This window comes from Camelina sativa, chromosome 10 (genome assembly GCF_030686135.1).
Source record: "Camelina sativa cultivar CO46 ecotype springtype chromosome 10, ASM3068613v1".
Lineage (NCBI taxonomy): Eukaryota > Viridiplantae > Streptophyta > Magnoliopsida > Brassicales > Brassicaceae > Camelina > Camelina sativa.
The window spans coordinates 9,178,457-9,200,207 of NC_141889.1; the positions used below are offsets into that span (position 1 = coordinate 9,178,457).

The following is a 21,751-nucleotide window of genomic DNA, read 5'->3' on the forward strand; positions in this document are numbered from 1 at the left end:
GATGATTGACACTTTAGGACTACTTTTATAACAATGATTTTTATGTATAATACAATAATTGCTATGAAATTATAGTCATTTCAGATACTATTAAAGTATTAAGTATAAAAATAATTATATTGTACATCTATAATTATATTTATCATTATTAACTACTTATGTAATTATCTACGATTTTTTCCCGGTTTCTTTAGCCAATCATTAAACATTTACATCTAATTTTTCGAATTATGAATAGCGTTATAATATTTTTTCAAAAAAAAAAAAAAAAATAGTATTACAATCATATTGAATATTTTGGTTGACTAGGACAATAGAAACTCATTCTCGAACCGAATCGAGAATACAAAATCAGTTTATCAAACCGCAACTTTATCATATAGTTTTCAAGAAATTATCAAATGCCACGCTAAACTTAAAATTGTGTACGTAGTAGTCTCGATCGAGATTACATGGCTATTTCTTTTTTTTCACTTTTTTTTGGTGTGTGCAAAACATACCGATTTCTATTAGACGCATTTTGGTTTGGGCCGTTTGGCTCAAGTCAAGACTTAGCAAATGAGAAAGTAGCAGATTTGCAACAACAAAAAAAAGGAAATGGTGACGCTTAGATAATTATATATTACAAGAAGAAAAAAAAGATCAAACAACTGATGTCTGAATCTTTTGGGATACAAAGATGCAAACTTAAAGAACTAAAAAAGACCCAACAAAAAAAAAAACAGAACGAAACATTAACTTAAGACATAGAGAACATGTAATACGATAAATTCAAGGACCATGTTTTTTCCAAATTGTTAAGAAGATCTAATCAAACAGGTGCTTCTGATCTTTGTTGTTGTTGTTGTTGTTGCTGTTCGTCTCGGTGTCGGAAGATCCTCTGCTTCCACTAGAGCTTGCTTCATGATTCACATTCATAGTGTTGTCAAAGCTTTGGTTCCACTTGTGCTGATGCACTTGATTTATGAAATAACTGTTATGATTATTAGCATATCCACCACCAATTGATTGGTTGATAAAAGGATTACCAATCAAATCATTGCCAAAATCGTAAAAATCTTGTTGAAACGAGTCCTCACCAAAATCCAAGCGATCCAGCAGTACAGGTCGAAGACCTCGAACTTGAGGCACATTGGTTACACCACGAAACTCAGCCAAATAACCCAAATGCTTCCCAAGAACGGCAGCAACAGCAGCAGGAGAAGAGGAAGAAGAAGTAGAACCACCAAAAAGTCCAACAGACTCGTTGTTTTCATGAACAAGTCTGAAAGGTTGATGATTAACTGGTTGGTTCTCAAAGGAAGCCACCTGAGAAACAGAGGAGTGTTCTATCCTTGGACGCTTGGGCTTACGGCAACCTCCACCAACCGGTACGTTCCTCAAAGTCCCACCTTGAGTCCAGTATCGACGACATTCCTTGCAGAAGTAGCGCGGCTGAGACATGCTATAGTTGTTATAGTAGCAGAACTTTGTGTTGTTAGAGCTACACCTTGCACACACTTCCGGTGGGGGCTTCTCTCCGTTCAGTTGGTTCTCTCCCTTTGCCAAAACACTCACGTTATCCATTTTCTCTCAAGAACTATTTGATTCACTCTTAAGAAAAAGAAAAAAAAAAGTCTTAAACTATAAGACCTTGACACCTTGTTGTTGCTAGCTATGCTCTGTTTTGTGTTGTGGAAGGTGTGAAGGTGTCTTCTTATATAGGTTCTTGGGCGTGAAATTTAAGAAGAGATACGTTTCGGGGTTTAGGAGAGTGAGATTATGAGCAAAACGTGTCACAGATTTTGTATTAATAAAATCTGAAGATCTATCTACACACCATAAACCTTAGGCTAAGCTTAGTCAAAGATGCAAAGCTTTTTCTTAATTTTAACTCTTGTCTCTATGTGAAAAATTTAAGAATCAAGAAGCTATACTTAAATTGGTCAAATCCCACATACAGAATAAAATCTAGGGTCATTGAGTGTTTAATGACAATATAAGGCAAACCAAAAATGCAATGCATGGTTTTATGATAGGAGAGAGTATGTGAAAACACGTGTGCTCACGCTTTATCTCACGGTGTGTAATTATGAATTTTTGGAAGAAATTTCTTTATATGATGTTTGAACAATGAATTTTTTATAATATAGAAAAGACAAAAGACATTTATTAACTTTAATATGAAATTAATGTTATTTATTGAGAAAAAAAAAAGATAATTAGTGTGAGCGCGTATAGTTTACGCGTGCTACCATTGGTGCAATACAAAATTTTTTACAAATGGTTTATGTGTGGTCTTATTGGTGCTCTTGTTGGTGCAATACAAAATTTCTTATAAAAAGTTTTATAAATTATGTACAATTGGTAACAATAGAAAAGATTACGTAGAAAACAATACCCAAAATCTAGATAACAAGCATATCAATAGTGTAGAAGAGAAAACTATAAAAGAAGCTGATTAGCTTCGATAACCACCTAGTGATTTTCTTTTTTCGAGTTAGAAGACATTGTGCCTAACCACAACATGCTCGTGTTGTTTGTCATTGGCGCATCACGGAAGTGAATTATTATTTTCATAGAAATTTACCGCACTTAAAATGGATACAATTTACACGACTAGAATGGTTATATAGAAAAATAATGCATAGCGACTACATCGCCTACTCAACCCTATGGTCCTGCCCCCTTGGAAGCGAAGAATCTGCTTGTTAGGGATCTCTTTGAACAAGGAACTTGTGAGTGGGATGAATTAAAGGTTGGGATACTTCTCCCTTCTCAGAAAGAAAATATCCTCAGCATCAAACTGAGCCGGCTGGGAGTTAGGATAAACAAGTCTGGTTGGGGAACCTGTCTGGTTGCTATACTACCAGATCAAGTTATTATGTGGAAAAGGAACATGTATCAGTGGAGATGGGGCAACGTTTGGAGGTGGTGGTTTGGAATGCATAAGTTTGGTCCATCTATGCGGCACCAAAATTTAAGTTGTTCCTCTAGAAAGTGTTACATGGTGCTTTGCATGCGAAGCAACAACTCGCAGAGAGACATATTGACGTCGAGGTAGCCTGAAACCGGTGTGGTGTGGTGGAAACGAATGCATATGCTTTTTCTCTATCCCTTTGCACAAGAGGTTTGGAGTTATGCCCTCTTTAAGCAGGAACTATCCTTCAATCAGGTAGAGAATGCAAGAGAGGGTCTAAAGTTGGTAAACAACCAACTCTGTCTTCCACCCTCAGGTATAAGCGCATGGCCTTTTGGCCCTTGCATTTGTTGGAATCTTTGGAAAACAAGGATCAAAGGAGTGTTTGATGATTGTTTGTATGACACCCCGATATCAGAGACTTGCGCAGATGTTTAAAAGAATTGATTTGGCCACCTAAGTGCACTTATCTTTTCGGTCAAGAGTCATGAGAGAATTTTACAATTAAGCGTGCTTATGCTGGAGTAGTCTCAGGATGGGTGACCTTCTGAAAAGTGACTGTCAGAACTGTACGAGTGAGAATAAAACACAGCGAAATATCATGTGGTGATTTGTGGGGACGATAATAAGTCTTTAAAGCCTCCTAGACGTAGCAAACTCACCTTCGGATATGGATGGACTCACGGGCCTAGTGAGAGGACGTGAGGCCCATTAAGGAAAGTGGACCCATGGACTGGGAGTAGATATGGAGCCACTGAGTGATGGTGGTCGGGGAATAACAGTTTGTACAATGCAACAATGCAAAAGAATGGCTTGCAGCTCAAAAGTCTATCCTATCTTCGCTCTCTCTCCATGTGTTGAATGGTACTTTAAAGGTTTTTAAACCGGATGAGGTAAGTATGTCTAATACATCGGATGCTGCTTGGCGTGCAGATTTACGGGTCTTGGTTGGACAAGAACAATCATTTCGTCAAGAAATCTCACACATCATTCTGCTATCTGTTAGAATGTATCTTCAGCTCTAATGGCGGAAAGCCTAGCGTATGAGCTGCAATTCAGGATGCGATCAGGTTAGGAGTAGAACACTTCTATTTGAAATCTGATTGTCTACAATTAGTTGGAGCAATCAACTCTCGATCAACTTTTTTAGAGTTACATACTGTTTTGCCGGACATCTTTATCCGAGCGGCTAAATTTACTAGTTTTACGTGTCGTTTTATCCTCACAGCAGCCAATGTTTTAGCTGACTCAATTTGCGAAGAGTTGTTTTAAGTTTGTACGGTTTAAGCTTTACTTGATTAATCGAAATTTGGTGAACAAAAATAATAATAATTATAATAATAATAATACATAGCTAGTTAGTATAATAATTAAAAGAATAACATAACAGAATAACATAATTTCAAGAATCTGTAAAACACCAGGATAAATTATATTTTAACTTTTTTGATTTGTACACTAAATCAAACAAACAAACATCATAACCTTCGAACAGCAAATTTTCTGTGGTCCGAACGAAGTTAGATTGACATAAGTACATAACAGAATAAAAGCTTAGTACTCGTAGAAATAAATAACCATAGATTTGTCTTATTTAGTTGTGTACTAATGTATCTCACATTGTCACATACATGAGACCAAGTTTAGTTTGAAAACAGAGAATAAACTGAAAACAGAACAACACAAAGAAATTAACCCCTGAGAACACAAAGATATGTCTTCCTCATTAGTTAAATGTTATGAAATCATCGTCTTTCCGATCTTTCTCCTCTTGTTTCTTCCATTTCGACTTGGTATGATCTTCCACGCTTTTATCGATATCAGCCCGTGCCTTCTCCGCATCATCTTCCGGCCCAACCACAGCTTCAGTCACGGTTTGAGCAGCATTTTTGGTACTCTCCCAAGCTCCTTTCACAGTCTCCTTCGTTTTCTCTCCAAGCTCCTCAGCTTTACCCTTCACAGTCTCCTTAATCCCTTCTGCCTTCTCCTTAGTATCTTCTCCATACTCTTTGACCTTCTCTTTCGCATCTCGAGCTTTCGCTTTTGCGTCGTCCATTGTATCCTCAGCATAATCCTTAGCTCTTTCTTTTGTATCTTCAGCTTTATCCGCTGCCTTAGCCGCACCTTCATTCACCTTGTCTTTAGTTCGTTCCGCATAATCCTTAGCCGTCTCTTTTGCATTGTACGCTGTGTCCTTTGCTTGCTCTTTTGTTTCGTAGGCTTTATCCTTTGCTTGCTCTTTTGTCTCGTAGGCTTTATCAGCAGCTTTGCTGGCTCCTTCGTTAGCCTTGTCTTTAGCCGCTTGGGCATAGTTTTCTCCAGTATCCTCCCTCCATTTCTGTGAACCGTAAGCTGAATCAGCCCTCGAATCTCTAGCGTTATCTTGCGGATTTCTCCCCTGGAAGTAAACATAACAAGGTACGAAGTATTAGTATCAATAGCTTCACCAACACGTTAACCTAATAGCTACATACATCATTTCTTAATTCTTAAGCAGGACAAAAACCTAGCCTAACTAAGATACAAAGCAACCGCTATATATGCAAAAATAGTTCGATAGTATCATATAATATAAATTAAAGTTAGCTAGGACGGGCTCGATAAAGTTATTATAGACATGCTCAACCACGTGCACTCTCAGGCCTTCAAAACCGGCCTTAATTCCTTGAATCAAACTCTTCACAAAATAACACACATGAGACTAGAAACCATATATGAAAATGTAAAAAATTGTATATATACCTCGGAATGGCTAACGGAGGAGGCGAAGCAGACGCGAGAGATTTTTCTAGTAGAAGCAGCGAGAGTTGCCGGAGCTTTGATTCCAGGGAAAGCCTTTGAGAGACCAAAGAGAGCAGTTCTTGTTAGTTGCATAGCCGCCATGTTCAATAAAATCAAGAAACACAAGAATTTTTTCTTCGAAATTTTTTAGACTTTGTTTTTGCTATATGAGAGATACAATGACTCAATGAGATAGAGATCCCTCTTCTTCTTCTTCTCTATTTGCAGTGCGTCTTCAAGGTCGGTTTCTCTAATACGTTGCACCTTAACAGAGAAGCTGGCAGCACAAGTATGTGACACGTGTAGATTTTGACGACACGTGTTTAACACGTGAACAGTTTTGCTTTTCTTCCACTAATTAAGCGCACCGTTTTTATGTGGGTTAATATAAATTACAACTCAATTTGACTAAAATAATAAAAGGCCTATGAGAATATTTCCTTTTCTTAGAGGACCAGTTCCCTTTTTTTTTTACAAACTTTTATTTTCTTTATATTTGCTTTAATCACACACCCTAAAATTAGCCTTTCATTTTAACTTTCGAAGGGTTTGATCAGATTCATCAGTTTCGACGAACAACAAACCCTAAAGCACGTCTCAATCTCTCTTTCATAATCGAAAAACTCATTGATCAACAAAAAAAAAAAAATCAAGTTTTTGTTTTCGATTTCAGTCCCTTGCCTCTGCCTGCGGCAATCACACAGAATAAGCCTGATGCTGCTCCTGTCAGGTTTTCAGACAATACCAAGCAACTTCAGTACATTAACAACATAAGAAATGGTGCTGTTGGAGCTCAAATGAAGCTTGTCATTGATCTTTTGTTGAAGGTTTAATTTGTGTCTCCCTCTCTCTATGTTCTTCCGTTATATGAGCTTGTAATTTATATAATCAAGTTGAGTTGTCTTGTAGACAAGGCAAGCATATACGGCAGAGCAAATAAACAAAGAATGTTACGTTGGTATGAATGCCAATAAGGCTGTTTTTGATAGTTTGAGGAAGAATCCTAGAGTGCATTATGACGGAAGAAGGTTCTCTTACAAGGTAATATCCTAAAACTTAACATTTCATTCAAGGTTGATTAATCTATTACAAGTTTCTCATTTTCTCTTTGAATTCTGCTACTCTGGCGTCACGTCACAGGCTAGGCACGATGTGAAGGACAAGAGCCAGCTTCGTTCTTTGGTATACAAATACCAAAATGGGATTGATGTGGCTGATCTCAAAGATGCATACCCAAACATCATGGAAGATTTGCAGGTAAAGCATTGCATTGCATTGTGTTGTTTTAATTTGGAAAATACAAATGCCATTTTGTTATGTGTTTCAAGGTTGTTTTGTGTGTTTGCAGGCTCTGGCAGCTTCAGGTGACATTTTTTGGATGACAGTATACACTGTTTCAAAAGATAGCATTGCGTATCCAAATGAGCCCATCTATCCGTTTAAGATTGATAACGAATTGAAAGCTATATTCCGTGACATGGACGTCCCGAGCGACATGCTGGACGTGGAGAAGGAGCTGCGAAAGATCGGTTTGAGGCCGGCCACAAACACTGCGGAGAGGAGAGCTGCTGAACAGCTCCATGGCGTACCGAATAAACCCATAGACAAGAAGAAGAAGAAACAAGAAATCAGCAAGAGAACCAAACTCACCAATTCCCATATGCCTGAGCTCTTCAACAGCATTAACGCTACCAGTTCCCGGAACTGAACCACATACATTGCGCTTTGAAGTTCTTCGTCTCCGGTCCAATTTAATTTTTCCTAATCCTGTTCTATGAACTAATAAGTCAAAAGAGGAGGAAAGCATTGACATTAATTCTTCATAAAGTACCAAACATATGATTCTCTTACAAGTTACGATAAAATCAAAATTATGACAAACGAAGTAGAGTTCACATTAACGAAGACAACTGGTATTTTGTATAATGATCATCAATTCATTGAAAAATGAAAACTTGGCATGAGCTAAGGATTCTTGATGATACAGATTCTGCAGTTCTCGAGTCAGCTAAGGGTACCTTAAGGCAAGCCTTTCCACAGTGTGTCTTTGGGACTTGATAACAACTTACTCACTCGAACAGGGATATAAAGGCTAACACACTGACACTGGTGACCAGTATCAGATAGAGAAAAGGTTTTGAGGTAGAGAGCAATTGATATATGTTGTTTATTTTAAAAATGAAATAATCCAACTCATTGTTTCTTAACTTTCTTTATTTAAGTTCGAAAATTCTCAATATTACATAATATAGATAAATTATTTTTATGCAAAAGGATATTACAATAAAATTAAATTAATTTAATCTATCAAACATTATGATTGTAGAACCAAACTGATCTTCCATGTGGGTCTTGAACCGGTCTTGAATTTGCCTCAAACCCCTATTGATCATTCAATTAATTAATTAGAAATAAACTAAATCAGTATTATTCTAATGAAGTTACATAATTAATTTCGATTATGTACTTACATCGTCAACGGCTTCCTTCAGAGCTGTAATTTGCTCCATTGATACTGTGTTCACCTACATATACAAATATACGAAAATTTACTGATATTTTGCAATATTTGTATATATCAAAAAATGAAATAAATATGTAATGAATAAAAAAGGTTATCAAATTTATAAAATGAAACAAAAATTATACTAATGCGTACCTTTGTGAGTACGGTCCAAATAACGCCTTCAGTGCAAGGAGCAGTGAAAGACCCAATGTATCTATAGATTTTGCTATGAAACCTAACCTCACGAGGATCCACCGTCCCTATATCTTTCTCTTTTTTCTCCACTCCTTTTATTCCATTTAGTAGCTGCATGTATATTTTATTTTGAAATTTACAAATGATCAAAAAAATTCTGAAAATAATATATATATATATATATATATGTATATATATATATATATATGTAAACTGTACCTTTGCGATGAATTCATTAGGTTCACCTAATTTGTAAAGAACACCAATCACTGCATTTTTGCCATGAGCACTCGTGTGAACCATGTGAAGCTCCAAATCGTAACTTTAACACATTAAAAAAAAATATATCATCTGTTAGTTTTGAAAATTTTGGTGTAAACGAAATTATTTTTATTTCTTTTGGGATTTGTTGAAAAAAAAAATTAATATAAACCTAGTTCCGTTAATGGTATGCTCAGAGGGAGTATGCCAATGGCATTGCACCAATTTATAATCCGTTTGATGTATTGTTACTTTCCCAGCATCTCCTTTCCACGATACCTATTTTTAATTATATCAAGATATAAATCACCATAATGAATGTATTATTAATAATATATAAGTAATTAAGTGGAAAATATAACAACTATGATGAATTAGAAAATGTGTAACTACCATAATGTCATGTCCTCTGTTTACAATTACGGCCGGAGCTGGTTTGTAATCTAATTTCCATGCTTGATCATAAACAAGACTGACTCTTTCGTTCGTAAGATCGATCGGAGATTGGAATTTTCCTGTGTTACAAACTTTCCAATCAGGATTTATTTTGCCCCATCCCTCTGGTCCTTTGTCTGTTTTTTGTTCGTATGTATATTTGTGTTTGTGGCCTGTTTTTCCAAATTGTTATAGTAATAAAATCATAATTTAGATCCAAAAATATCAGATTACTAGAGTAAAATAGGTAGAGATGTAGGAATCATACCGACTTCACGAGCATAAACGAGTAGAATATTAGGGAAAAATATATCGAAGAAAAACATTGCAAACAACATAACTGTTTTTGTGTTTGGATCCATTTTTAAATAATTCTTTTGAGAATTGATTGTGTTTAATCTTCTTGAGTGTTTTGGACATTGCAAGAGTTTAGAGATATTAACCTATTTATAAAAGGAGGCTTTAGGGAAAGGTTTGTTTTGTTGTTCTTTTGTGACTTTTGCGGTTGCTGCGATATTAGTTAATAGTTTGGTGCATCTTGTAAAAAGCAAAACTGATTTCTTTATGATAACCAAAAACAAAAAAAAAACAGTTCATTGGTTCCATTTGGTTGAGTTTTCTAATTTGGTATTTTATTGTAAGTGTATGCGAGCTATGACAATCTGACAAATATTAAAATCGACCTGGATAATAGAATTGAACTTGGTCATTAGAGAATAATCATAATATGTTGAATAATAACGAACGACTTGAACAAACAAAACTTGGTTTATTTTGAAATCTCTCTATTTGCATTCTCTTGCTTGCTTCCATAGATAATACGCTCTCATCATTTTTTATTATTAGTAAAAACGTACCGGAAACGAAATGTACATAAAGTTTCGTAAAATTACACACATGTGAAAACTTCATAACGTGAATATGTTACATGACAGTAATGATAACACAAAACCATAAATAGAGCAAACCACGTGATTATATTAGGCTCTTTTGGCATTCTCTTTAGCTTAACGGCGATTCTCTCACTTGACTTTGGTTGTTCAACTACGATTCTGATTTGCTTATTTAAGGGTTTCACTTGTCTTCGACTGAGAGATGAATTAAAAACTGGAAAAAATGATTAGCTATACGTACCAAATATTTTCTCCTTGTAATTAAACAACATTTTCTCTTGATTATGTTTTTATAGACTAGTAGTACTTTGATGGATTGGCTTGATGATAAATGATTTTTTTATTAAAAAAAAAGAGAAAAAAATTGTGGAAGAAAGTGCTATTGATCGAAATATATCAATTCTATTATTGAAAGAATACGTTAACATGTATTGAATACATCAGGAAGAAAAAGGGTTTGAAGGAATATATATGACGACTCCTGATCAGCCTCCTCTCGCCGAGTGATCAAAGACCAACTCTAACCTTCCCATTAATCTTGTTGATTAGTCTTTCTCCTTCTCTTTTCTGACCATTTTATTTTTAGGGGAATATGCTTAATTAGAGTTAGATTTAGTAGCTGAGAGTGCTTGCTTTTATATATATATATATATATATATATATATATATATATATATATATATATATAATAGAGTGGTTAGTAACAGTAATGCTGATGTAATCAGGTAACTGAGTATTACTAATGGTATACATATTGAAAAACTGAAGAACATTGCTGATATTGAAAAATGAATGGAGTTAACTCGTTGCTTTCTTGATTAAAGTTCGAAAAGTCTTGATATTACAAAATAGTATATTTGGTAAAGGTATTACAAAATAAATGAAATCAATAAATCAAACATTTGGATCGTAGAACCAAACTGATCTTCCCTTTGATTCTTGAACCGGTCTTGAATTTGTCTCAAACCCCTATTATCAGTTGGTTAAATTAATTAATTAATAAAAAAGAAAAACCAAATCAATATATTTGCAAATGAAATTACATATAGGGAATTTCGACTACTCACATCATGAACGGCTTCCCTCAGAGCTGTGATTTGCTCCATTGATATTGTGTTCACCTACATACAACGAAAGATCAATGAATATGTAGTGAGTGATTGAGTTATGAAGAAGATGATTATATAACAATTTATATATATATGAAACAAAAATGTAAATACCCTTTTGACGACAGTCCAAAGAACGCCTTCAGTGCATGGAGGAACAGTGAGAGAGCCAATGTATCTAAAGAATTTTCTGGTTTGAAACCTAATCTCTCTAGGATCAATCACACCTAGATCTACCTCTTTTTGTCCCACTGCTTTTATTCCATTCAGTAGCTGCATATATGTATTTTTTACGAAAATATTAGAAAATCATCAAACAAAATCTCTAAAAATACAATATTAAGTATTATACGGTTACCTTTGTGAGGAATTCATTAGGTTTGCCTAGTTTGTAAAGAACTCCGATAACTGCAGTTCTGCCTCCAGCACTCGTGTGAACCATGTGAAGCTCTAGGTCATACCTAGTTCCGTTGACGGTATGCTCAGAGGGTGAATGCCAATGGCACTGGACCAGTTTAAAATCAGTTTCACGTATTGTTACTTTCCCAGCATCACCTTTCCACGATACCTTGTGAAAGAAGTAAAAAAAAAAAAGGTTTCAAATGTTTGAAAGTGTTGTAATGATAATATAATGTAGTGAGAATAAACTAAATATTGAAATAAAAAGTTTTACCATAATGTCATGTCCTCTGTTTGTAATGACAGCAGGAGCTGGTTGGTATTGCCTATTCCAAGCTTGATCATGGATAAGGCTGACTCTTTCGTTTGTGAGATCGATCGGAGATTGGAATCTTCCGGTGTTACAAACTTTCCATTCCGGATTTATGTTGCCCCACCCCTCTGGTCCTTTCTCTGTTTTTTGTTCATATGTGAATGGAGTTTCATCGTCTGTTTTCCGGTTTAGATTACAAAAGAAAAAAAATCAAATATAAGTCTGATTTTTTTTGTAGAAAATATTAAATGTTACTAGAATGAAATACGAGAGAGAGCTAAATAACCATACCGACTTCAGAATTGGCGAGTGAGATTTTAGGGAAAGATAAGTATATGAAAAACAAAGCAAAGAAGAAAACTGTGTTCGTGTTGGAACCCATTTTTCTTCTTCGTTTGAGTTTGCTCTATGCTTATTATTATGTTCGTGAGTATGTTTTTCAAAATTGAAGAGCTCAGATGTAACCTATTTAAAAGGATTAAAGAAGGCTTTAGGGGGAAGGGTTGTTTTTTATGGTTTTTGCCGTTGCTGCGATTATTAGTTAATATTTCGGTGTTCCTATTGGAAAATATGAAAAACCGAATGCTTAGTGAAACCATTTGGTTGCGTTTTTCTAATTCTGGGTTTAACATAGAAATAAATGCAAGGTATTATGACAGTTTAACAGAGAATAAAAACCGACCAGGACAATTAGAATCAAAACTCATTCATAAGAGAATATGCTCAACGACCGCAACAAACAAAACTATAACCATCATGTTATAAGAAACAAATTTCATTTAAATAGACTTAACCATAAATTGCAAATTTTATAAAATCAAGAGACTGGTGCAAAATGATTCAAGACATTTGGAGGGTATATAATAAGAGAGCCATGATAAATAAAAAGATTTATGTTTTGTGAATCATGTGATGATTTTTTCCAAAAGATGTCACGAAGATAGTGTTCTAAATCTCAGATTACAGCAGTACCACCAAAAATTGGAAAAAAAAAAGACACGATAATAGAAAACAAAACCCTCCATAGTTGTTGTCTGATTGAAGCTTCAACTCTCAAAAGAACCTAGAAACCAAAGGTGTGGACTTTGACCTGAAGAAAATACTTCAAACTGTGAATATATGATTGATGCTTTGGTTTTATAATTTTATAGCTACAAATAAAAATCATCAATCACACTACGCCACCAGTTTCTAATCTATGATGAACACAAAAGCATGAAAGTCAGATGATCACAAAATAGATTAATTATAGTGCGTTCTGCAAATTCATGTATTCTAAGTGCTTAATCAAAGTTCCTAAACAAGTTGATCAATCAACTCCAACAAGCATATAACGGTAACAACTTTTTCAATTTAAGAGGGTTTGTGTAAATTACCTGATTTTATAACCATCAAGCTTGAGCTTCATCAGCTTTCTTATCCTCAGTTTCTTTAGCTGCAGCTACACTTGGTTCTGCTCCCTCTGTGTTCTCCTCAGGTGGCTGAACCTGTTCATCTTCAGGCAACGGTTCCTCAACATAATCATTCTCAAAAGCATCTGGTGGAACCTCGTAAATCCTCACTTGAGGCTTCGATGGATCCTTGACAAGAACATACTTTCCTTCGCTTAGTTTCATACAAATATCAACAATGGATTTCACAATCCCCCACATGTTATTAGTGTTCAGATTGATCTGTCCAGCGAAATCCTTAGGCTTATACCCCAAAACAGATAAGATGACATGGTTGTAATGATCACGAGGATGAACTCTAGAGACAAAACCAATCTTCATCATATCAGCATTAGCCAAGAGAGCTTGTGCAGTCCATTTAGCCAACTTATTACCATTGTTCTTCAACTCAGTAGCTAAAACCGCACCTCTCTGAGTTTCAAGCTTCTGCCTCCAATCAACACCAGAGTACTTAGGATCAAACTCATTAAGAGCATTCAAAGTTAAGAACGATCTCTGGTTGTTGAGTTCAGCAACACTCTGCAACTCACACCTGGCGACAAGATGCATATCATTATCAAGCTTCCATCTCCTATACCTATAAGCAACAGAAGCAATCTCTTCACCTTCATTAGCAAATGGATTCGCCTCATCAAAAGTTTCCTTCTTTCCATCTCTAACCAACACCTGCTGAGAAAAGTTCTGATTGATATACGCAGCTTCCACACCTAGAGAGTAAGCAGAGTTGATATCATCTTTAGCCTCAGGCAATGGCTCTTGAGAAGTCTCGTGCACAGACAACAAATCGAGCTGTGAGCCATCTCTCTTGTCAAAGAACAGTTTGTTGCCAACACGCTGGATAACAATATCCCAAGAGTAAACAGATCGAGGAGCACACATAAGAGCTGCTAATATAGCATCAGTAGCGAAAACAGTAGCTTTGTCTTCCTTAGCTAGACGCCTAATCACAGGATCATCACTAGTAGTGACTTTGAAGAAGTTCCTGTTCTTGAAACGCTCGAGTCTACGTTCGTTCTTGGGCGTTATGCGATCATTAACGCGGTTGTAGTACTCAAGGCCACCACAGAGAAGGAGATCTTCTGGCTCTTGAACAGTGAACGAGAGCTTCGAGAACGTCGAGAAAGGGATCTGATCAAGCATGTTCCACTCCGGCTGAATATCAACGGATGATTTGAAAGCGGCGGCTTCACGGCGCTGGTGATGGATGTTGTTGCGGTTGAGATTGTAGAGACGATCACGGCGAGCTCGCTCCTTCTCAGCATCACGCTTCTTAGCTTCGACTTCTTCATCTCTCCGCTGAGGAAGCTGATTCCGATTGTGGTGAGGATTGAAACGCCACTTAGGTCCGAATTTAGGACGCGGCGGTGGTTTGCCGTCGACGAGACGGAAAGCTGCGTCTTCATCGGGATTTCCACCGGAGGAAGCGAGACCGAATCCTTCGTCAATAGCAAAAGCGGAGAAATCGAAAACTGCAGACGGATCTGATTTGGATCCGGTGGGAGGACGAGCTGAGGGGTTAGAGAGGTTGCGAGTCCAATCAGCTACACGGCCGAGCTTATCGGAACGGGAGAAGGAAGCGAAAGGAACGTTGGGGAGGAGATTTGCGGCGGCAACACTGGTGGAAGAGGCGGAGGAGGAAACGTCGGAAGCGTCTGGAGGTCCCCAGCCATCGAAATTGAAAGGAACGGCGACGAATTCGAAAGCTTCGGCGACCATTTTTTTTTTTTCTTGGGAGAAGATAGTGTTGCAGCTGCGTGCGGAAACCCTAATTCTTTAGACTACGATTGAGAGAGAATGTACAAAAAAACGTATTTTGTTCATATTTGGGCTTTATGGGCTTTTAATGAATATTTGTTGGGCCATATTTTAACAGCCCATATGTAAAATCCAATCATATTTATCATCAATGAACAAATAAAATATTTTGATCCCACTAAATTCTGAAATAATAAAAATCATTTTATCAGAATTTAGTTTAAATGGTATAATTTTTGGTTATTTTGTTAATTATAATACAAAAATGTGTATAAATATGATTGGATTTTTGGTTGATCTTGGTGATGAGGATAATAATGTACGGTCAAATGTAATTGTCAAAGTCTCAAAGATAAAATGATTACTTGTATAGTTGTATATATATTAATTTGAAAATTTCTTCAAATGATAATGTATCATACTTCATACGAAAAAACAAAAAATATGGTCGGTTAATTTTTCATTATTTGATGGCTATTTTTAAAAATATTAAAAAATTTGTTACATTCTTAGCAGATTTTAATGATTAGGCTAAAATTCTCGTTCATGTAATTGTTCTCAATTTTCTTTTTTTTTTTTTGTTCTTAAAAATTTATCCTATATTTCACAGCTGTTAGTAGAGATAAAATATAATTATGCTCACAATAAAACATCACTTTCACAGCACGTGATACAATTCAAGAAAAGGAGTCTGACATCAAATACAAAATCAAGAAAAGGAACAAGAACATTTTACACCTTTTTTTCTTGGAACAAGAAAATTATATTAATTAATTAACACTGTTCACAAATTTCTCCAGTCTTTCAGGAATTTGACTCCTAGCTCCGTAATCACACTCTTCCACCTATAGATATGTACATTAAAATATATATTAACAAATTTCATTCACAAAAAAACATCATGGACATAAATGGATATTACGAGGAATCAACTAGTGCAAACTTATAATCAAATGGGACCGATGTACAGTTTTTTTTTTCTTAGCATTTTGAGTGCATTTTATATGTTATACAAACTTTATAATATATCCAGGTGACGGAACTTTAATCCCATTCCCACTGTGTTTATACAATCTTCTGGACTACACGTAATATTCTAACATAATAGACTTAGTAGTAGTAGTAGCAAAATTTGAGATTGCTATATTCTAAGTAAAAAAAATGTGTCCTTGGATGTTATACCTTGCAATGAAGAGTGTGGAAGACGGCATCCTCAACAATGGAGTATCCAGCATGTGTGATCTCAGCTCCTAGTTCCTCAGTGAGAACACGAACGATCTCACAGAACATAAACTTGTGTTCCAAGCTTGTCACGAGAAATATGTGAAAAATCGAACCGGATTCTTGAATCTCGATTCTAGGCAGCTTTCTAGGCACGGAGACGTCGACACTCGAAGAAACCAACGAAGATCCAGCGGAATTCAACTTCTCGGAATTTGCAGTCGCAACAAGTTTGCTTTTCCTTTCTCTCTTTTTCTCCACGTTCACTTGTAGCTTCTTGATGTAGTTCGCAGCTTCATCTAGCTGATCAGGCAGTGTTAAAGGCTCCTAACAACAAACAAACTAAAAGAGTTTATATATAGTAAGATATAAGTACACATGGAATCAAAAAATTATGCATAATATGAACAAGAAGAAAGAAACCCTAGAAGAATGATGGGGAAGAAGAGAGGTGAGTTCTGAGTAGAGAGATTTCATTTGCATCCTTCTATTTTTCTCAACTGTTTTGCGATCTACAGATCTTCTTGATTGAGCGGTGTTTGAATGGCTCGGCTCCATTATTTTTTCACATAGACAATGATGATAAAACTCAATATTAACCACGCTTATATAAAGAAGGAGGCTGGATGAAGTGACATCTTGATTCGCCTAATGATAATTAACAATTTAGTTAGTGAAAACGGCATTGTAAAGAACGAAATTTATATATATACCAAAATATTATATAGAAGATAACAAAAGCAAGACAAAGTTAAAAAGGTAATTAGTTCTTTAAATAAAATTCTTGACTCATGTTATGGTCAATAGTACTGTTTTATGTATTCATATAGTTATAAGATTTAAGAATATCAAACTGGTAGTTACAATGAATCAACATTAGTTTGTAAGAGGCATGCGTTAAATTATTTATAGACAAAATCATTTTACGTCAAAACTCGTTAGTCATAACTCATAACTCTCACATAATATTATAGTTTCATGCATCGTCAATCGATATTGGATATAAAACATGCCAATTAACTCTTACATGGTTTTTGGGTGCATATTTAAATCAGAAATTTGCTAGAACTATTGAACAAATAGTCTCTGTTCTCCAATTGCGTAGTTTTTGATCAATAATTTCACTCTGCTCTCAACTATATAGCGTTTGTTCGAACTTGGGGTTCGATAATATCACTCAATTCTCCAATTGGTTGGCTAATCATGTAATTACATTTACTTAGTATAGTTAAAGACATTAGCTTAACAAATTATTTTTCTGAATTACATCCTTGGAAAATACTTAACATCGTTTTCTATAAATGCAAAAGGAGAAGGATAAAAGAAAAGGTTGTGAAATGGAGAGTGGTGGGGTGAGTATAGTCAACTTTTTCGCTAAGGCAATTGCGTGGATTTTGTTGAACCACTCGAACATAGTCGACATAAAGACATGCTCATAATCTTTAATTTGTTCCCATCACCAATTTGTAGATGAATCTTTATCACATTTCTCTATTATTATGTACACATACTACTACTAGATTAGATGTTTTATGTCGGATACAAACTATGACATATATATATATATATACATATATACATATTTCGGTTTTTCTAATAATGGTAAAAGGATAACTCATTTAAAACAATCATTATATAGATAGCGTAATGTTCTTAAATTTAATGCTATTACAAATAAGAAGGAAAAAAAAAACTCTTCTTTTAGCAATTATAAATTCTGAATTTGAAAGTAGGATTGTTGTAGTTTTAAATTGTTTGGGTTAGTTGTTGTCCTTTCTTTCAAACATCTCTACATATATTGGTTTTGCTTTTCATATTTCTTCAACAAAAAACCAAATCAAATATGCTTTGATTAGTACTTCTTTCTTGTCCATTAGTTCATATTCCCACAAAAATCTAGAAGATTTGTCAAATTTGTAATGCAGTTGACAACAATCGGTTTTCAATACATTGTTGTGTAGTTGACATCTTATTCATGAGTTCCAATTATCCAATTACGAAATCACACTAGATCTTAGGATACCCATTATGTGTAGGCCATATATATAAAGTAGGTCGAATCACATTCTCAACATGTGAAAATATTTTCTTATTTTCTTATTTTCAAAATTTGAAACTTATAATACAAAATTTTATTAGTCCATTAATATTATCTGTAAACCCTTAATAATACAATGCTTTTATAAAAGTATCATGCATGACATCATACATCAAAACATCAAAACATCAAAAATAGCCCTCTAGCAAAACGCTTCTACCTAATTGCTTAGACTGCAAATCTTTCACATGTTTTGATTCCAACCACTCCATTGACGCGATCTGTCTCTCATCTTTCGTGCTCCATTCCGGTAAAACCTCAATCACTACTTTCTGCAACAGTTTCTGCTCGAATCCATCTCTCAGAAGCACTGCAAGGTCTTTGATGTTCCCCCTCAAATCCAACAACACACTGCATAGTCCACGACGATAACAGTAATCTAAAATGGAATCCAAGTTTATCTTTTCCAATACCACGGTTTCAACCCCGCTACTGTTGATTCCAGATTCTGCAACCAATTCCTTTCCGGTGAACAGAACAACTTTTGGACCCGATTCTTCCACTGTGCTGGAAGAAGAAGCAAGGATAGGAGACTGTAGTACATTGCTAGCTACTATGATTTGAATAGGTTGGATCGAAGCATTAGTATCTTCTTGCGAGGAAATGCTCGGGAGCTTATCAGAAAACGAGGACGAAAGTATTATAGCGTCATATTCCTGTAATAGCTTTGAGTAGTACCCACCAGTATCCGTATCCCCTTCCCCAATCTTGTCCACAAAACAACCATTCACAGATATAGAATACCTGCAAAGTTTCCAAAACTTACAAAAACAATCTATTGACTCGGTTTAGTTTCCACACTCAAGAGAGAAGCAATGAACTTTTACCTGAGGGCAAGAAAAGGCTTTCCTGTTAACATCCGATGGATGAATCCCTCATTCATCTTCTTGCATAACTCTTCTTCAACACCCACAGTGACATCAATACCAGCATCTTTCAAACGACTGATACCAGACGAAAACACGATTGGATTAGGATCAACCATCCCAATCACAACTCTTTTCACCTTAGCCTTAATCAATGCTTCTGTGCAGGGAGGTGTTCTTCCGTAATGATTACATGGTTCCAAACTAACATAAGCAGTGGCATTCTCAGCTAAGTCTCCAGCATCTCTAAGAGCAAACACCTAACCAATGCCATGAATCAAACTCAAAATTCCACAATCATGAAAACTAGAAACAAAGTTTCCTCATTTTGCAAAAACCCATCAAGAAATATTGAACCTTTTTTTTTTGTTGAAATCAAACGACATTGTTTATACCTCAGCATGAGGCTGACCAGCTTTGGGGTGAAACCCTTCACCAACAACAGCTCCGTCTTTAACAATGACACAACCTACCATGGGATTAGGACTAGTACACCCAATTGCTCTATTTGCTAGCTCCACAGACTTCCTCATATAAAACGCATCGTCGACGACGACTGCAACACCGTCTTCGCTTCTCATTGCAGCCAAAACCAAAACAGGGTTTGCTGAAACCAGTCTGAGATTTATGTGGTATCTTGAAGCCGTGTTTTGGGTTCTGAATTGAAGTGAGATTGGAAATGAGGCGAGGATTCGAGGACAGTGATAAAACTGGAATCGAGGTTCGAGGATTGATCGAAGGAATCGAAATCGGGAGATGACATGTGATCTGCATATCACTATTGAACTCAGTTTTTGGTTTAGAAACCGTAAGATAGGCTTCGAATTTTTTGGATTTCAGATCCGGGCTGTCTCCGGCGGAGAATTCAGTCGAAACCCTAATACCAACGGTGTAGAGATAATGGAGACGACGAGAAGATTGGATTCCTAATTCAAAGAGCCGGTTACGCTTAACCGGACACCGTAACGTTATATAACCATCGGTTTACTAGGCTAGTTGATTTTATTGTAGACCGTCAGTTTTAATCAAGAAAACACTGGTCGCTATTTGCTTTGTAAAAGTTTTGAGTTTTAGTAGCTGAAACTGAATGTTTATGTAACGACTTCAACGCACTTGATCAGTAATGTTTGATGTAAACTGCTTTTTTTTTTTTTTTTTTTTTTTGTGGTTCTTACATAAAAATAAGAAGAAAGATACACAAAACACAAGTTTTTTTTTTTTTCTTTGAAAACCATTCTGAAATCATCGAATCAAAATGACACGTATGTGAGTCCATACCCCTTTCCGAGTAAACTAGGGTCAGAAAGTAGTGAAGTTGTATCGATCATCTCAATTTGGGGAGGACGAGGCATCGGTTCCATCCACCGTGGGAGCATGAATTCTAATAAACTGACCGAAACTCTGGCGAATTTGTTCATGAGATGACTATATATATCTCCGAGGATTGAATTATTCTTTGTCCGCAAGTTACATGATACCGTATGACGATTCTGTTGGCTCCATATATAGACAATTTCACTATCAAAAGGATGCATTGCCGTTGGTACATAATCATCACCTACAAACATTGGGAGGTTGGTTCTCGACAAAAGCTGCCAAGAGTCATCATTCTTGTTCAACCTCCAAACCTTTAAAACGGTTTCTTCCTTTTGAGATAATGATGTTCTCATACACATGAAATAACTTCCGGATGTAGTAGTCAAGACTCTTTTCGTGTTCCCATCTTCGTTGGGATCAGGGAGAGGTATAACCCGGAACTGATCAGATTCGGAATACAAGTCATGAGCTACAACTACTCCAGGTTGCCTAAATAGATTGGAATAGTAAATCGTACCATCCACAGTCACATAATCAAGGAAGGCGATTTGGGGAGGACAGTGAATTATCTTAGAAGTCCATAGCCCTGTCTCAGAGGAATACAGAAACACATGCCAAGTGCACGAGAGATTATGACTTGTCGTCAGTATTGAAGCTAACCTAACCACTTTGAAGCTCAAAACGATGCCATCATCGTCCATGCGAGTCACCAAACCATAAACAATAGAAGAATCATCTGGAGATGGAGGGATTTTGACCCACTCTTGTAAAACTGGATTGCCCACAAAGCAGCAAGCATGACCACAATAATATCCTTGAATCAAAACCAGTCCACTGGAATAATAGAAACAAGCCCATGGGATCAACGAAGTTAGAGACTCTGGAAGATCCTATGTCTCGCATCTATAGAACCTTATTAGTTCTTTTGCTGTGTAGCGCCTTAGCGACCACGAGTTTGAGTTTTGGTGCAGAGACACATAGAGACGGCGGAAATACACAGATTCGATTACCGATCTCAATGTTTTGCTAACCGATTTGAATCTATAGATGCTTCTCAAAGGTAGCCTAGCTAAAATCTCCTGCAATATCGCCTCTGGGAGTGTTTCCATTTGGAATAATTTGCGATTAGGGTTTTTAGGATTTTAGTGTCCGGAGAAAGATCATATCATATATATAGTACAAACGTAACCTAAAAGTTAAGATTCCTAATTCAAAGACTCGGTTAAGTCTAACCGGAACATAAAAAACACCA

The 21,751-nt window shown here is 36.0% G+C and overlaps 7 protein-coding genes and 2 pseudogenes across 9 annotated transcripts; 1 reads left to right on the forward strand and 8 right to left on the reverse strand.

Annotated features, from left to right (window-relative positions):
• Nucleotides 1-589: 589 nt before the first annotated feature.
• LOC104718234 (dof zinc finger protein DOF4.4-like) lies at nt 590-1,694 on the reverse strand. Its single transcript, XM_087469337.1, has 2 exons — nt 1,080-1,694; nt 590-956 (listed from the first exon to the last, which is right to left on the reverse strand). The coding sequence occupies exons 1-2, from the start codon at nt 1,564-1,566 to the stop codon at nt 808-810; spliced, it is 636 nt and encodes a 211-aa protein (XP_087325463.1). The 5' UTR covers nt 1,567-1,694; the 3' UTR covers nt 590-807.
• Nucleotides 1,695-4,469: 2,775 nt separating this feature from the next.
• On the reverse strand, nt 4,470-5,917 carry LOC104718235 (uncharacterized). The gene is made up of 2 exons (XM_010435943.3): nt 5,642-5,917; nt 4,470-5,297 (listed from the first exon to the last, which is right to left on the reverse strand). The coding sequence occupies exons 1-2, from the start codon at nt 5,780-5,782 to the stop codon at nt 4,626-4,628; spliced, it is 813 nt and encodes a 270-aa protein (XP_010434245.2). The 5' UTR covers nt 5,783-5,917; the 3' UTR covers nt 4,470-4,625.
• Nucleotides 5,918-6,095: 178 nt separating this feature from the next.
• LOC104720219 (transcription initiation factor IIE subunit beta-like) lies at nt 6,096-7,515 on the forward strand. The gene is made up of 4 exons (XM_087470520.1): nt 6,096-6,507; nt 6,590-6,721; nt 6,821-6,937; nt 7,029-7,515. The coding sequence occupies exons 1-4, from the start codon at nt 6,478-6,480 to the stop codon at nt 7,386-7,388; spliced, it is 639 nt and encodes a 212-aa protein (XP_087326646.1). The 5' UTR covers nt 6,096-6,477; the 3' UTR covers nt 7,389-7,515.
• A 364-nt stretch (nt 7,516-7,879) lies between these two features.
• LOC104718237 (alpha carbonic anhydrase 4-like) lies at nt 7,880-9,492 on the reverse strand. Its single transcript, XM_010435944.2, has 7 exons — nt 9,346-9,492; nt 9,036-9,250; nt 8,815-8,921; nt 8,601-8,703; nt 8,340-8,492; nt 8,152-8,205; nt 7,880-8,062 (listed from the first exon to the last, which is right to left on the reverse strand). Exons 1-7 carry the CDS (start codon nt 9,437-9,439, stop codon nt 7,988-7,990), a joined length of 801 nt encoding a protein of 266 aa, XP_010434246.1. The 5' UTR covers nt 9,440-9,492; the 3' UTR covers nt 7,880-7,987.
• Nucleotides 9,493-10,763: 1,271 nt separating this feature from the next.
• Nucleotides 10,764-12,242, reverse strand: LOC104718239 (alpha carbonic anhydrase 4-like). The gene is made up of 6 exons (XM_010435947.3): nt 12,083-12,242; nt 11,753-11,967; nt 11,438-11,647; nt 11,194-11,352; nt 11,038-11,091; nt 10,764-10,939 (listed from the first exon to the last, which is right to left on the reverse strand). The coding sequence occupies exons 1-6, from the start codon at nt 12,171-12,173 to the stop codon at nt 10,865-10,867; spliced, it is 804 nt and encodes a 267-aa protein (XP_010434249.1). The 5' UTR covers nt 12,174-12,242; the 3' UTR covers nt 10,764-10,864.
• Nucleotides 10,764-15,056, reverse strand: LOC104718238 (eukaryotic translation initiation factor 3 subunit D). Of its 2 annotated transcripts, XR_015568619.1 has the most exons (6): nt 13,168-15,025; nt 11,753-11,967; nt 11,438-11,647; nt 11,194-11,352; nt 11,038-11,091; nt 10,764-10,939 (listed from the first exon to the last, which is right to left on the reverse strand). XR_015568619.1 is itself a non-coding variant. In XM_010435945.3 (2 exons), exon 1 carries the CDS (start codon nt 14,956-14,958, stop codon nt 13,183-13,185), a length of 1,776 nt encoding a protein of 591 aa, XP_010434247.1. In that variant the 5' UTR covers nt 14,959-15,056; the 3' UTR covers nt 12,688-12,881; nt 13,168-13,182. The 2 variants fall into 2 exon arrangements, 1 of the variants encoding a protein (XP_010434247.1); XM_010435945.3 differs by lacking the exons at nt 10,764-10,939; nt 11,038-11,091; nt 11,194-11,352; nt 11,438-11,647; nt 11,753-11,967 and adding an exon at nt 12,688-12,881 and having other exon boundaries at nt 13,168-15,056.
• A 554-nt stretch (nt 15,057-15,610) lies between these two features.
• On the reverse strand, nt 15,611-17,096 carry LOC147935926 (transcription factor bHLH162-like). The gene is made up of 3 exons (XM_087468377.1): nt 16,642-17,096; nt 16,180-16,545; nt 15,611-15,842 (listed from the first exon to the last, which is right to left on the reverse strand). The coding sequence occupies exons 1-3, from the start codon at nt 16,774-16,776 to the stop codon at nt 15,768-15,770; spliced, it is 576 nt and encodes a 191-aa protein (XP_087324503.1). The 5' UTR covers nt 16,777-17,096; the 3' UTR covers nt 15,611-15,767.
• Nucleotides 17,097-18,341: 1,245 nt separating this feature from the next.
• On the reverse strand, nt 18,342-20,334 carry LOC147935927 (riboflavin biosynthesis protein PYRD, chloroplastic-like; annotated as a pseudogene). The gene is made up of 3 exons (XR_015568570.1): nt 19,578-20,334; nt 19,144-19,442; nt 18,342-19,060 (listed from the first exon to the last, which is right to left on the reverse strand). The product of XR_015568570.1 is annotated as a riboflavin biosynthesis protein PYRD, chloroplastic-like (transcript).
• A 98-nt stretch (nt 20,335-20,432) lies between these two features.
• On the reverse strand, nt 20,433-21,738 carry LOC104720221 (F-box protein At3g26010 pseudogene; annotated as a pseudogene).
• Nucleotides 21,739-21,751: the final 13 nt, after the last annotated feature.

What these genes read in the sequence shown, in the direction of transcription:
- LOC104718234 (XM_087469337.1), bottom strand. Translation starts at nt 1,566, where the DNA reads ATGGATAACGTGAGTGTTTTGGCAAAGGGAGAGAACCAACTGAACGGA. An exon ending in GCTGGATCGCTTGGATTTTG is followed by an intron (nt 957 to 1,079) that starts GTGAGGACTCGT and finishes TCATAAATCAAG; the next exon opens with TGCATCAGCACAAGTGGAAC.
- LOC104718235 (XM_010435943.3), bottom strand. Translation starts at nt 5,782, where the DNA reads ATGGCGGCTATGCAACTAACAAGAACTGCTCTCTTTGGTCTCTCAAAG. An exon ending in CCTCCGTTAGCCATTCCGAG is followed by an intron (nt 5,298 to 5,641) that starts GTATATATACAA and finishes GTTTACTTCCAG; the next exon opens with GGGAGAAATCCGCAAGATAA.
- LOC104720219 (XM_087470520.1), top strand. Translation starts at nt 6,478, where the DNA reads ATGAAGCTTGTCATTGATCTTTTGTTGAAG. An exon ending in TCATTGATCTTTTGTTGAAG is followed by an intron (nt 6,508 to 6,589) that starts GTTTAATTTGTG and finishes GTTGTCTTGTAG; the next exon opens with ACAAGGCAAGCATATACGGC. An exon ending in GAAGAAGGTTCTCTTACAAG is followed by an intron (nt 6,722 to 6,820) that starts GTAATATCCTAA and finishes GTCACGTCACAG; the next exon opens with GCTAGGCACGATGTGAAGGA.
- LOC104718237 (XM_010435944.2), bottom strand. Translation starts at nt 9,439, where the DNA reads ATGGATCCAAACACAAAAACAGTTATGTTGTTTGCAATGTTTTTCTTC. An exon ending in ACAGAGGACATGACATTATG is followed by an intron (nt 8,922 to 9,035) that starts GTAGTTACACAT and finishes AATTAAAAATAG; the next exon opens with GTATCGTGGAAAGGAGATGC. An exon ending in TGAAGGAAGCCGTTGACGAT is followed by an intron (nt 8,063 to 8,151) that starts GTAAGTACATAA and finishes AATGATCAATAG; the next exon opens with GGGTTTGAGGCAAATTCAAG.
- LOC104718239 (XM_010435947.3), bottom strand. Translation starts at nt 12,173, where the DNA reads ATGGGTTCCAACACGAACACAGTTTTCTTCTTTGCTTTGTTTTTCATA. An exon ending in CTAATGAATTCCTCACAAAG is followed by an intron (nt 11,353 to 11,437) that starts GTAACCGTATAA and finishes ACATATATGCAG; the next exon opens with CTACTGAATGGAATAAAAGC. An exon ending in TGAGGGAAGCCGTTCATGAT is followed by an intron (nt 10,940 to 11,037) that starts GTGAGTAGTCGA and finishes AACTGATAATAG; the next exon opens with GGGTTTGAGACAAATTCAAG.
- LOC104718238 (XM_010435945.3), bottom strand. Translation starts at nt 14,958, where the DNA reads ATGGTCGCCGAAGCTTTCGAATTCGTCGCCGTTCCTTTCAATTTCGAT.
- LOC147935926 (XM_087468377.1), bottom strand. Translation starts at nt 16,776, where the DNA reads ATGGAGCCGAGCCATTCAAACACCGCTCAATCAAGAAGATCTGTAGAT. An exon ending in TTCCCCATCATTCTTCTAGG is followed by an intron (nt 16,546 to 16,641) that starts GTTTCTTTCTTC and finishes GTTTGTTGTTAG; the next exon opens with GAGCCTTTAACACTGCCTGA. An exon ending in TCCACACTCTTCATTGCAAG is followed by an intron (nt 15,843 to 16,179) that starts GTATAACATCCA and finishes ACATATCTATAG; the next exon opens with GTGGAAGAGTGTGATTACGG.